Source organism: Heteronotia binoei, chromosome 4 (genome assembly GCF_032191835.1).
Source record: "Heteronotia binoei isolate CCM8104 ecotype False Entrance Well chromosome 4, APGP_CSIRO_Hbin_v1, whole genome shotgun sequence".
NCBI classification, from domain to species: Eukaryota; Metazoa; Chordata; class Lepidosauria; order Squamata; family Gekkonidae; genus Heteronotia; species Heteronotia binoei.
The window spans coordinates 166,699,516-166,712,547 of NC_083226.1; the positions used below are offsets into that span (position 1 = coordinate 166,699,516).

General features: G+C 46.3%; 1 protein-coding gene across 1 annotated transcript in view; it reads left to right on the forward strand.

The window, feature by feature from the left end:
* Positions 1-3,517: 3,517 nt before the first annotated feature.
* CFAP53 (cilia and flagella associated protein 53) overlaps positions 3,518-13,032 on the forward strand; it is a 30,963-nt gene continuing 21,448 nt past the window's right edge. Inside the window, exons 1-3 of the mRNA XM_060236458.1 lie at positions 3,518-3,651; positions 9,329-9,564; positions 12,833-13,006. Of these exons, the coding sequence (XP_060092441.1) occupies positions 3,583-3,651; positions 9,329-9,564; positions 12,833-13,006 (479 nt within the window). The 5' untranslated portion in view covers positions 3,518-3,582. The remainder of the gene's footprint in view (positions 3,652-9,328; positions 9,565-12,832; positions 13,007-13,032) is intronic.

The following is a 13,032-nucleotide window of genomic DNA, read 5'->3' on the forward strand; positions in this document are numbered from 1 at the left end:
TCGGATACAGACCTGCATATGAAACAGATACACAATTCAGATACAGATACCTGCACAAGAAAAGCTGAGGCCTTTAATGAAATTTGGTTGGTAAAGGTGTCACTGAAGTTATACTTTGTTGTGCTGCTTCAGACCAACACACTCGGTTACCTGAATCTGCCCCTTTAAGAAAGGCTTAAGGTGTGGAAATGGGCAGAGTGTGCTTTTCATGGCATGGAAATACAGAACATCTGCTACACAACCACCCACTGAGGCTCTGTTAAAGGTTACAACAGGAAAAGAGCCAGCCATAGGCTGGCACCCTAGGCGAGGCAAACTTCTGGCGCCCCCCTGCCCTGCACTGATGATGTCACCGAGTCACATGGGGGTACCCAATTCAGCACCCCCAGAAGGCCGACGCCCTAGGCAGTCGCCTAGTTTGCTAGTGGCAGGGTCAGCCCTGAACAGGAGGCTTGTTCTTGTGGCAGCTGGCAACCCTGAGAGAAGGTGTCAGTTTTTTGTAATCCTCCTTCCACAATGAAAGTTAGAGAGTTTTGCGATGGGCTTTTGTAATTCTGAAATTACAGAAATACAGAACTGTCTCTCTCTCGGCTTGACTTCACGAACGAAGATTTAAGAAGGGTGCAGTAGTCCACGTCTGCTGCAGGCTCGCTGGTGGCTGACAAGACCAATGCGGGACAGGCAGGTCCGGCCACAGTGGCTGCAGGGAAAAGTCTGATTTGGGGTTGGTGCTGTAGCAGTACGATTCTTCCTCAATCTGTAACTTATCCAGAACTGTAACTTAACCAGAAAAGCACTAGGTGTCAGTAAAGATTCATACAACACCAAAAGAACCAGCTTAAACTGTTTTATTAAATTTTCGAGAGGGCATTAAAAGTTTTCCTGCCTCTCACCAAGGAGAGAGATCTTCTAATATTTTAAAATTATTTGAACACTGCAGGATAAAAAACCCCCCAAAAAACAAAAACCAAGATTATAATTGTTTCTTCATAAGAAACTGCACTTAATGCTAATCCACAATCATTTTCAATGCCTCTTAAAATTTACGTACTACACTATAGTTGGGTAATTATGCACTACATTTTTCTTCCCTCGAATTGTGACCTTGGCCATTCATAAATAACATTTGGATTCTATGTTTCTTTTTGGTTTGGGGTCTCTGGCTGTGAATCACACAAGAATCCACCATCCACTCGGCAGTCATATATATTTTTTGTTGTTCAGTCGTACAGTCGAGTCCAACTCTTTGCGACCCCATGAACCAAGTCACGCCAGGCCCTCCTGTCTTCCACCATCCTCCAAAGTCTGCTCAAATTTGTTAGTTACATCAGTAATGCTGTCCAGCCATCTCCTCTTTTGCCGTCCCCTTCTTCTTTGGCCTTCTGTCTTTCCCAGCATCAGGGTCTTCTCCAGTGAGTGCTCCCTTCTCATTTGGTGGCCAAAGTATTTGAGCTTCAGCTTCAGCATCTGACCTTCCAGGAAACAGTCTGGGTTGATTTCCCTTAGGACTGACTGATTTGATCTTCTTGAAGTCCAAGGGACTCTCAAGATTCTTCTCCAGCACCACAGCTCGAAAGCATCTATTCTTCTGCGCTCAGCCTTCCTTATGGTCCAACTCTCACAGCCATACATTACTACTGGGAATACCATAGCTTTGACTATATGGACTTTCGTTGGCAGGGTGATATCTCTACTTCTTATTATACTGCATATTTAATCACACAAGCACAGCTGCAAAAGAGACATTTTCTCAATCCATTTCCCCCCAGTTTCTTCCTGAAACAATCTATTTCTTTCCCTCTTTTCAGGCATTTGGTGTCAGCTTCTAACCAATTCCTTTATCAAAAGAGAAATTTGAAGAGAGGAGGGGGAAAACCTCAGAATATCACTCTGCAGATGCTCAGAGACAGGCAGCGTCTCCCCAGCCCCTTCCTTTATTTCTATGAGGCCACCCCCAAGATTGGATTAAAGGACCTGTGAATGGCAGCAAATTAGCGTACCAATCTCGGCTATGCCCATCGCCCAGTTACTGATGCACCTTGACTTTAATTAGCCCTTCCTAGCAACAAAACTCCACCCCACCCCAACTGTAAGGCTTGAAGAAGTTATGTTTCAATGTGCCCGAAGAAGTGTGCATGTACACATAGAATCATAGAGTTGGAAGGGACTTACAGGGTCATCCAGTCTAACCCCTCCTACAATGCAGTAAATTCACAAGTACCTCCCCCCCTCCCCACAACCCCAGTTAACCCTGCTCCAAGCCCAGAAGATGGCCAAAAGATGGGGGGTGGGGGGTTACCCTCTTCCGTGATCCCTGACAAAACTGGCCTGGAGAAAAATGGCTAACTTTGTACTATTTTGATAGATCCAAATGGGCCACTATACCTGATCCCTTCGTCTGATGAAGTGTGCTTAGAGAGCACACGGAAGCTTACATTCTGAATAAAACTTGGTTGGTCTTAAAGGTGCCACTTGACCCCTGCTTTGTTTGTACTATTTTGGATGCTTAATCCTACCCACGAGCTATCTGTAGCACTGCTAATTGTACCTGATTTCATTGTCTGATGAAGGGTGCTTCTAGCACACGAAAGCTTACATTCTGAATAAAACTCTGTTAGCCTTGAAGGTTTTTGTTTCATGTTTATGTTTAATTCAATTTATATCCCGCCCTCCCCGCTGAGGCGGGCTACTGGACTCCAACATTCTTCTGCTGCTTCAGACCAACACGGCTGACCACCTGGATCTCACCTAGGGTAGCCAATCCCCAGGTCGGGACAGGGGATCCCCTGGTTCAGAGGCTCTCCTCCTGCTTCAGGGTCATCTGCTGGGCACTCATTCCCTATGGAGACAGATTCCCATAGGGTATAATGGAGAATTGATCAGTTGGTATCTGGGGCTCTGTTTTTTTTTAGGTAGAGGCACCAAATTTGCAGCATAGCATCTGCTTCTTCTCCTCAAAACACCCTCCAAGTTTCAAAAGGATTGGACCAGGGGGTCCAATTCTATGAGCCCCCAAAGAAGGTGCCCCCATCCTTCATTATTTCCAATGGAGGGAAGGCTTTTAAAAGGTGTGCGATCCTTTTCAATGCGAAGGCCAGAACTCCCTTTGGAGTTCAATTACACTTGTCACAATCTTGATCCTGACTCCACCCCCAGTGTCTCCTGGCCCCACCCCCCAAAGTCTCTTGGCCCCACCCTCAAAGTCCCCAGATATTTCTTGAATCGGATTTGACAACCCTAATCTGACTGACACCAAAAGTGGCAGTCACCCACACGGAAGCCTGGACCCAGAACCAAACTTGGTTACCCTTAGAGTTGCCCCTGAACTCAAAACTTCCTTCCCCCTTCATTCTCCACCCCTCCATTCATGCATGCCTTCGCCAGCCCCGACAGCGCATGCGCCCCCGAACTTGGCCGCGGGCGTGGGAACTTCTCGGGGCGCTCGACAGAACCCCCCGGCCGGCGTGTTGACGTCACCCTGCCGTCCCGCCCCCGACGCTGCGGCCCGGTTACCACGGCGACGGGCAACGCGTCGAGGCCCGGGTTGCTGCGCTGCGGGAAGGAGGCAGGCAGGGCGCGAAGATGCTGAGCGAGGGGAGCAACCGGTTGAGGCGGGAGGTGAAGGGCCCGAAGCCCTATTCCATAGCCTTCGTGAGTCTGGGAGGGGCTCGGGGTGGGGGGGAAGGGCATTGGCTGAAAAGCGACTAGTCCTCAAGAAGTACTGGATCCATGAACATTGTAGAGTTATCAGGTCCAATTCAAGGAATATCTGGGAACTTTGGGGGTGGAGCCAGGGGACTTTGAGGGTGGAGCCAGGAGATATTGAGGGTGGAGCCAGGGGACTTTGGGGGTGGAGCCAGGGGACTTTGAGGGTGAAGCCAGGAGATATTGGGGTGGAGCCAGGGGACTTTGGGGGTGGAGCCAGGGGACTTTGAGGGTGGAGCCAGGATATATTGAGGGTGGAGCCAGGGGACTTTGGGGGTGGAGCCAGGGGACTTTGGGGGTGGAGCCAGGGGACTTTGAGGGTGAAGCCAGGAGATATTGGGGTGGAGCCAGGGGACTTTGGGGGTGGAGCCAGGGGACTTTGAGGGTGGAGCCAGGATATATTGAGGGTGGAGCCAGGGGACTTTGGGGGTGGAGCCAGGGGACTTTGGGGGTGGAGCCAGGAGATATTGAAGATGGAGCCAGGGGACTTTGGGGGTGGAGCCAGGGGACTTTGAGGGTGGAGCCAGGAGATATTGAAGATGGAGCCAGGGGACTTTGGGGGTGGAGCCAGGGGACTTTGAGGGTGGAGCCAGGAGATATTGAGGGTGGAGCCAGGGGACTTTGGGGGTGGAGCCAGGGGACTTTGAGGGTGGAGCCAGGAGATATTGAGGGTGGAGCCAGGGGACTTTGGGGGTGGAGCCAAGAGCAAGGGTGTGACAAGCATAACTGAACTCCAAAGGGAGTTCTGGCCATGACATTTAAAGGGACTGCACACCTTTTAAATGCCTGCCCTCCACTGGAAATAATGAAGGATAGGGGCACCTTCTTTGGGGGCTCATAGAATTGGACTCCTTGCTCCAATCCTTTTGAAACTTGGAGTCTTTTGAGAACAGGCACTGCATGCTATGCACCAAATTTGGTGCCTCTACCTAACCCCCCCCCCCAAAAGCAGCCCCTTCCCCAGCTCGATACCCAAGAATCAATTCTCCATTATACCCTATGGGAATCAGTCTCCATAAAGAAAAATGGAGTGTCCAGCAGACATTTTCGTCCCCCCCCCACACACTTTCTGATGACCCTGAAGTGGGGGGAAGGCCTCAAAATGGGGGGGGGATCCCCTGCCCCCAACTGGGGATTACAAAACCGAGGAACCACAGTTAAACAATGATAAAGTAAAAAACAACGTAAACCGTGTAGCACTATAACGAGGTGTACAACAATTTTATATTTATCTAACACACATATCAGTTCATAACAAGTTCAGAAGGAAAAAAATCTCGTTTGCTGTAAGCCTGTTTGTCATTTGCTGAGCACGTCTTCCTCTTGTGGTGCTAGTGTATAATCCAAATAAAGGTAATTGGCAAACCAACCTTCTTAGATGAAATTATGTTGTAATTTCAAAGGAATAAAATTGGGACTGGTTTCAGTTTATAATAATAATAATAAATGTTATCCAACCTTTATCAGCCAAAAAATAATAGGTCAACATCTCATGACTTCTTGCCAAAATTCTTAAAGTTACACATTAATGGAAGCACCAGTCCTATCCCGTTCTGGGACTAACGTTCCATCATTTTGTTGCTGGTATAAGTATATCTTCCATGACTGAGCCCCATGGTGCAGAGTGGTAAAGCTGCAGTACTGCAGTCCTAAGCTCTGTTCACAACCTGAGTTCGATCCCAGCGGAAGCTGGGTTCGGGTAGCTGGCTCGTGGTTGACTCAGCCTTCCATCCTTCCGAGGTCGGTAAAATGAGTACCCAGCTTGCTGGGGGGAAAGTGTTGATGACTGGGGAAGGCAATGGCAAACCACCCATAAAAAGTCTGCCGTGAAAACGTTGTGAAAGCATCACCCTAGAGTCGAAAACGACTGGTGCTTGCACAGGGAACTACCTTTACCTTTCTAAGCATATACCGTAATTTCCCTGGGTTTGTTGCTGGTATAAGCTGATCAATATTTCCCTGAACGTGTAAGAAAGGGCTATGAAAACTAAGCACTGAGGAGAGCCACAGATGTTACACTGAGCTTTTGAGAGTAGGATGGGTGAGATAAAAAATATGCTGGGTAGATTGATAGAATTGTCTGCCTTTGATGCGCAGTATAGAACTGTCTGTCATTGGCATGTGGCATGATACTGAGCCTGCAAACTGGATACATCCCTGTTTGTATTGCACGTGACTCCAAAGAGAGCCTGGTACATGTCATAGGCTAGTGATGGTTCACATGCTTGTGTCCTTCGTGCCTTCGGTGTGTCATCGTGGCTTGGAGTCCAGCTTGGGAAAGACGGAATAGACATTTGAAAATGAATAAATATGGATGAGGTGATCTATATCCTGTGCTGGAAAACAATCTGTCGAGATAGATCAGTTCCCACACCTGTAGACATGAATTCTGCAACCTCCTTGAATTATGCAGAGTAAATCAATTTGTATGATCTCTTTTGCACAACTTTTGTTGTTTCCTGGTGAGGGGAAAGGCGCCGGTCTGGGATCTGAAACCCCCCAATCTGACAACTGGACGTATTTCTGGGTTACTTTTTTATTCTGCTTTTTCTCCATGGAGATCACACACAAGAAGCTGCCTTATTCTGAATCGGACCCTTAGTCCCTAAGTTGGTATTGTCTACTTCAGGGGTGTCGAATTCATTTGTTATGAGGGCCGAATCTGACATAGGGCCGAATCGGACGTTGTCAGGCCGGGCCATGTTAAGCCGAGCCATATGTGTACTTATTTAAGATTAGGTAAAAAATCCCTTAAAACATGATTAAAACATTAGCACTCATTGGTCTTAAAGGTGCTTTCTTTCTATCTCTCCCTTGGGATCCAGGGAACTGGGCAAAGGAAGCTCTGGCTCTTTTCTTCCTCCCCCAGGGGCCAGGAGCAGAAGGAGCCTCAGCCAGTTGAAAGAAGAGAGGCTTGGCTCAATAGCTCTGCTGTGTGATTGAGAGAGTCGGGAAAAGCAAGCTCTCCCCCCCTCTTCCTCCCCAAGGGAGGAGCCTCAGCCAATGGAGAAAATAGAGGTTTTACTCTGTAGCTCCTGTGAGACTGAGCAAGCTTTACTAAGCAAGCTGTTATGCAGAAGGAAGCAGATGACAGCCAATTGTTCAAGGGCCTGATAGGAGCCTTCTGGGGGCCTGATGTGGCCCCCAGGCCGCATGTTTGACACCCCTGGTCTACTTAGACTGGCAACGGCTTTCCAGGATCTCAGGCAGAGGTCTTTCCCATCACCTACCGCCTGGTCCTTTTAACAGGAGATGTTGATGACTGAGCCTGGGACCTCTTGCATGCCAAGCAAAGGCTTTGCCACTGAGCCATAGCCCCACTCCTGAGATCGGGGCAAGGCACTTCCATTTTACCCACCAACTGTTTAATAGGCAAGCATTGGCTGCGGACTTCAGCTTGTAAATTCTTTTCTAAGCAAAATGCAACTGTAATTCTGAACCGGCTAAAACTCTATGGCCAGTCTTTTCTGTTGTTCTACAAAATCACAGCATTCTCACAGGCTTGCAGATACAATTTGCCAAATACATATAATCAGGAGCGATTTTTGTAGGCAAAAGCCCAGCAGGAACTCATCTGCATATTAGGCCACACCCCCTTGATGTCACCATTGCTTCACATAGGGCATTTTTGTAGAAAAAGCCCAGTAGGTACTCATTTGTATATTAGGCCACACTCCCTGACACCAAGCCAGCTGGAACTGCGTTCCTGTGCGTTCCTGCTAAAAAAAAAAAGCCCTGCTTATAATAATATCTGATAAAAGCTTTAAGTTCTCATGTTCTGCTTTTCTCTCTCTGTGTGAATGTAAGAACATAAGAGAAGCCATCCTGGATCAGGCCAATGGCCCATCCAGTCCAACACTCTGTATCACACAGTGGCCAAAATATATATATATACACACACACACAGTGGCTAATAGCCACTGATGGACCTCTGCTCCATATTTTTATCTAACCCCCTCTTGAAGCTGGCTATGTTTGTAGCCGCCACCACCTCCTGTGGCAGTGAATTCCACATGTTAATCACCCTTTGGGTGAAGAAGTACTTTCCTTTTATCCATTTTAACCCAACTGCTCAACAATTTCATCGAATGCCCACGAGTTCTTGTATTGTGAGAAAGGGAGAAAAGGACTTCTTTCTCTTCTTTCTCCATCCCATGCATAAGCTTGTAAACCTCTATCATGTCACCCCGCAGTCGACGTTTCTCCAAGCTAAAGAGCCCCAAGCGTTTCAACCTTTCTTCATAGGGAGAAAGGTGTGTGCACATGGCTTTCTGGCGACCCCTATTGGGGCTAGGAGGCAAGGATGTTCAGAGAGAGGGCTTGCTGCCTGCCTCAGTGTCATGGCCCTGGTATTCCTTGGAGGTCTCCCGTCCAAGTACTCTCCAGGGTCAGGCCTACCTAACTTCCAAGATCTGACGAGATCAGACTTTCCTAGGCTATCCAGGGCAGGGTTTGGGGAGGGGAGGAACTTCAGTGTGGTAAAATGGCATAGAGTCCACCTTGTATTCCTTCCTGGAAGATCTCCAGCCACTACCTGGAAAGCTGAAAATGAAAGCGTCTCACACTGTCAACAGCTAAATATACAAAATAAAGTTGTTGCTGGAATTCTTGTGTTCAGATTCTTCCAAAAACTAATTTTTTACACTCAAATACAAAACGCCACCATTCACCAGGGAAAAGAAAAAGAGAGGGGCACCATATATCATAAGCAGAAAAAAAAAGCCGCAGGCTCACGGAGCTACAGACTTGTACACGGAATATTAAACAACATTCAACAGGAGTAAACAAAAGTCTTTTCCAGTTTCATAAGGGAACAGTCCCACTTTTATACAAAATCCAGAGATGCAGACTCGACTGAAAAGCATACAAAGTCTGTATAAAAGTTCAGTTTTTCAAAATGGAACTCCCGCTCCAATTGACGCCAGCTTCTCTGCATGACTCGGAGAGCCTGTATCATTGAGAGATGAGTCCTACGAGCACAGAAGCCTGAGGAAGCCTCTGTGGGAAACGAAAATTTGGCTAGTGTTTCGTCACTTTCTGTCTGGACCCAGTGAGAACTCAATATCAATATAAGCATCTCTGCAAAGGAACGGGAGTTCCATTTTGAAAAACTGAACTTTTATAAAGACCTTGTATGCTTTTCAGTTGAGTCTGCATTTCTGGATTTTGTATAAAAGTGGGACTGTTCCCTTATGAAACTGGAGAAGACTTTTGTTTACTCATGTTGAATGTTGTTTAATATTCAGTGTACAAGCCTGTAGCTCCGTGAGTCTGCAGCTTTTTTTCTACCATCCACCAAAGTTCAAAATGCAATTTCTACCGCCTTTCCATTGAGTACTACATATATATATATGCGCATATATATATATATATATATATATATATATATATATATATATATATGCATATATACGCATATATATATATGCGTGGTTAGACTTATCCAGGTAAAGTCCAACAGTCCAAACTATCCCAAAATGCATCTCAACAGATTACCAGTCCTTATTGCTCCATTTCAGATAAACCTTCTTCCAGGGAATATTTTGATTTTGTTTTAAACCCAAAAGGGAGACTGGCAACCATATGCTCTTCCCATTCCTCAACGGCATGTTTTCTTTTGCAGAGCGCCAAACCTCCACAAGCAAATGGCCCAGGCCCGGGGCGCGAGGTCCAAATCTGGCGAATGCAAGACAAGCTCCGCCTCGAAGCCTCGAAGTACGCCAACGCCCACCTCTTGGGCCGCCAGATCAACGAAAGGGACGAGCTGAACGAACGCAAACGGCTTCACCGCCTGGTGCAGAAGAAGGTGAATGCTGAGCTGCAGGGCTTCCTGGCTGAGACTGCGGAAAGGAGAGAAAGGTAGCCTCGAAGAGCTGAGCTAGTAGATGTTGGCTGATGATTTCTATCAATAAAAGAGCGATCAGTGCAGTGAATCGTATAGTCATAGAACTGGAAGGGGCCATACAGGGTCATCTAGTCCAACCCCCTGCTCAACGCAAGATCAGTCTAAACTAGAGCATTCCTGACAACTGTTTGTCCAGTTGCTACTTGAAGACTTGACCACTGTTTGCATCATTATGCATCTCTCTCTTTGCCAGTTTGGTGTCGTGGTTAAGTGCGTGGACTCTTATCTGGGAGAACTGGGTTTGATTCCCCTCTCCTTCACTTGCAGCTGCTGGAATGGCCTTGGGTCAGCCATAGCTCTGGCAGAGGTTGTCCTTGAAAGGGCAGCTGCTGTGAGAGCCCTGTCAGCCCCACCCACCTCACAGGGTGTCTGTTGTGGGGGGAGAAGATATAGGAGATTGTAAGCCGCTCTTGAGTCTCTGATTCAGAGAGAAGGGTAAGGTATAAATCTGCAGTCTTCTTCTTTGCCTTGACACCAAGGTTAGTAAATGCAGCTCCTACAAGAGCTCTGAAACTAAGGGGGAGCCCTGTGCTACCCTCTTTAATTCCATCCCTCCTTCCTGTGGCTCCTTCGTATCTTCCCCAACCCTAGGTCTCTGGGCAACCTCTGTGGTGGAGGAGGAGAGCTTGCAAGCCGGCCTATTTGAATATAAGGAGCTGCCTTCTACTGAGTCAGACCCTCGGTCCATCGAAGTCAGTATTGTCTACTCGGACTGGCAGTGGCTCTCCAGGGTCTCAAGCTGAGGCTTTTCATGCCTACTTGCCTGGACCCCTTTTAGTTGGGGATGCCGGGGATTGAACCTGGGACCTTCTGCTTATCAAGCAGATGCTCTACCACTGAGCCACCGTCCCTCCCTCTTTCCCCACGTCACACATGGCAGAAATAGTCACTTACCTACGGGTCAGTGCTCAGAGGCTGACTGAGATCCCAATGCTAAGCACGCTTACTTGAGAGTAAGCCTGCATTAAGTTCCTCCTCAATCTCAGGGTTCAGTTATTTTATTACATAGGAATATAAGGGGGGAAGGAAAGGGGAAAGGGAGGGGGGAAGGAGGGATGAGAACTTATAATACGTTTATTAAAACTTACAGTGCTATAACACTTTTTAACTGGTATCGATATCGTATCAAAGTTCTAAAAAAGTTCTATGTTCATCTCTTTTTTTATCCATTCATAAAAAGAGTCCTTCTCTCCAACATGTCTTGTTTGGATTTATCCTTTAACATGCCTGTCAATATATCCATTTCAGCTGTTTCTAATATTTTCTGAACAAGTTCTTCTATGATTGGTATTTCTCTTTAATTCCTCCTTGATCTCCAGGAGCTGCACAATATGTGTGAAAGAGCCGCATGCGACTCCCAAGTCGCAGTCCAGCCACCCCTGCTCTGACCATTCTGCCGTGCTGGCTGTCCAAAAAAATGGAAAGATGCATGGAGAATGATAACCAATCCTTTTCTCCCTTCCCAGTTGCCACTCCAGTTCTGATGGTGGGCAGAATGCCCAGGTGAACAGAGATACATAAGACCCATCTTTTTCTTCCAGCCGGGCCTCAGTTACACAAGCCAGATCAACTGTTGTTCCCCTCCATCACCCCAGACAATCCATAGTTACAATAAAGGGACCTTCAGGGTCATCTAGTCCAACCCCCCTGCACAATGCAGGAAACTCACAAATACCTCCCCCTAAATTATTAGGATCTTCATTGCTGTCAAATGGCCATCCAGCCTCTGTTTCAAAACCTCCAAGGAAGGAGAGCCCACCACCTCCCGAGGAAGCCTGTTCCACTGAGGAACCGCTCTAAAGGTCAGGAAGTTCTTCCTAATGTTGAGCCGGAAACTCTTTTGATTTAATTTCAACCCATTGGTTCTGAAAACAATTCTGCACCATCCTCTATATGACAGCCCTTCAAGTACTTGAAGATGGTGATGATATCACCTCTCAGCTGTCTCCTCTCCAGGCTAAACATGCCCAGCTACTTCAGCCTTTCCTCATAGGACTTGGTCTCCAGACCCCTCACCATCTTTGTCGCCCTCCTCTGGACTTGTTCTAGCTTGTCTATATCCTTCTTAAAATATGGTGCCCAAAACTGAACACAGTACTCCAGGTGAAGTCTTACCAGAGCAGAGTAAAGTGATACCATCACGTCACATGATCTGGATACTATACTTCTGTTGATACAGCCCAAAATTGCATTTGCCTTTTTAGCCACCACATCATACTGTTGACTCATGTTCAGCGTATGGTCTACTAAGACCCCTAAATCCTTTTCACACATACTACTGCTAAGACAAGTCTCCCCCATCCTATAACCACGCATGGGATTTTTCCTACCTAAATGCAGAACTTTACATTTATCCCTGTTAAAATTCATTTTATTGGCTAAAGGAACGTTAAATGGACTACAGTAAAAAAGTGAGACTATTGGAATATATTTTTTTTCCGTTTTTTTGATAATGACTAAAGGATTACTATGAAGATGGATTACAATTATAACCTATGGTTTTGTTTTGTTTTTCCTTTTCTCCTTTTGCTTTATGATGTTTTCTTTTTTATGAAGATTCTTTAATAGACAATATTGATTACCTTTTTTTTTAGCAATTTAATTAAAATACGCTGCCGGGGGTCACTAAAAGGGGGGGGAGGGTGGAGAAAATGTATATGTATTAATGTTAATAACAGATGATAAGTGTTATTACAATATATTACAGTATAATAAATTGTTTTAAAGAGAAAATTAATTTTATTGGTTTTAGCCCAGTTTTCCAGCCTATCAGGGTCATCCTGTATCCTGTTTCTGTCTTCTACAGTATTTGCAACCCCTCCCAATTTAGTATCATCTGCAAATTTAATAATCATTCCCTCTATTCCTTCATCCAAATCATTGATAAAGATGCTGAACAATACAGACCCCCGGACAGATCCTTGAGGCAGTCCACGACACTCCTCTCCAAGAGGATGAGAAACCATTCAACAGCAATCACCTTGGTTTTGCATTAAGTCTGAAATGAGCCGTGAAGCAATTCTTCCCAAGGGAGTCCGGATTGGGACCCAGGCTGGGACCTAATGTCCCTTGACCTCTCAGCTCATGACCAATTGTGTAGAAGTTTTAAACAAAAGCCATGCTTTTTTTGTTGTTGTTCAGAATTCTGGAAAAGTGTCAAAGCATTGCTGTTTTGGTGCCAAAAGCGTACCACATGACCAGTTTTTAACAAACATTTTCCAGGCTTCGGGATCTCTTGGAAAAGGAGGAAAAGAGTTACATTGCTGAAATGGAGTCATTGGAAGAAACCATCGAGGACAGAAAACAGAAAATGGTAGAGAAGGCAAAAGCACTGAGAGAGAATCGGGAAGAAGAGAGGCGGAAGATGGTAGCTGAGAAACGGGAACAGCAGCTCAGGTGAGTTGGTCACAAGCTGAGGAGGC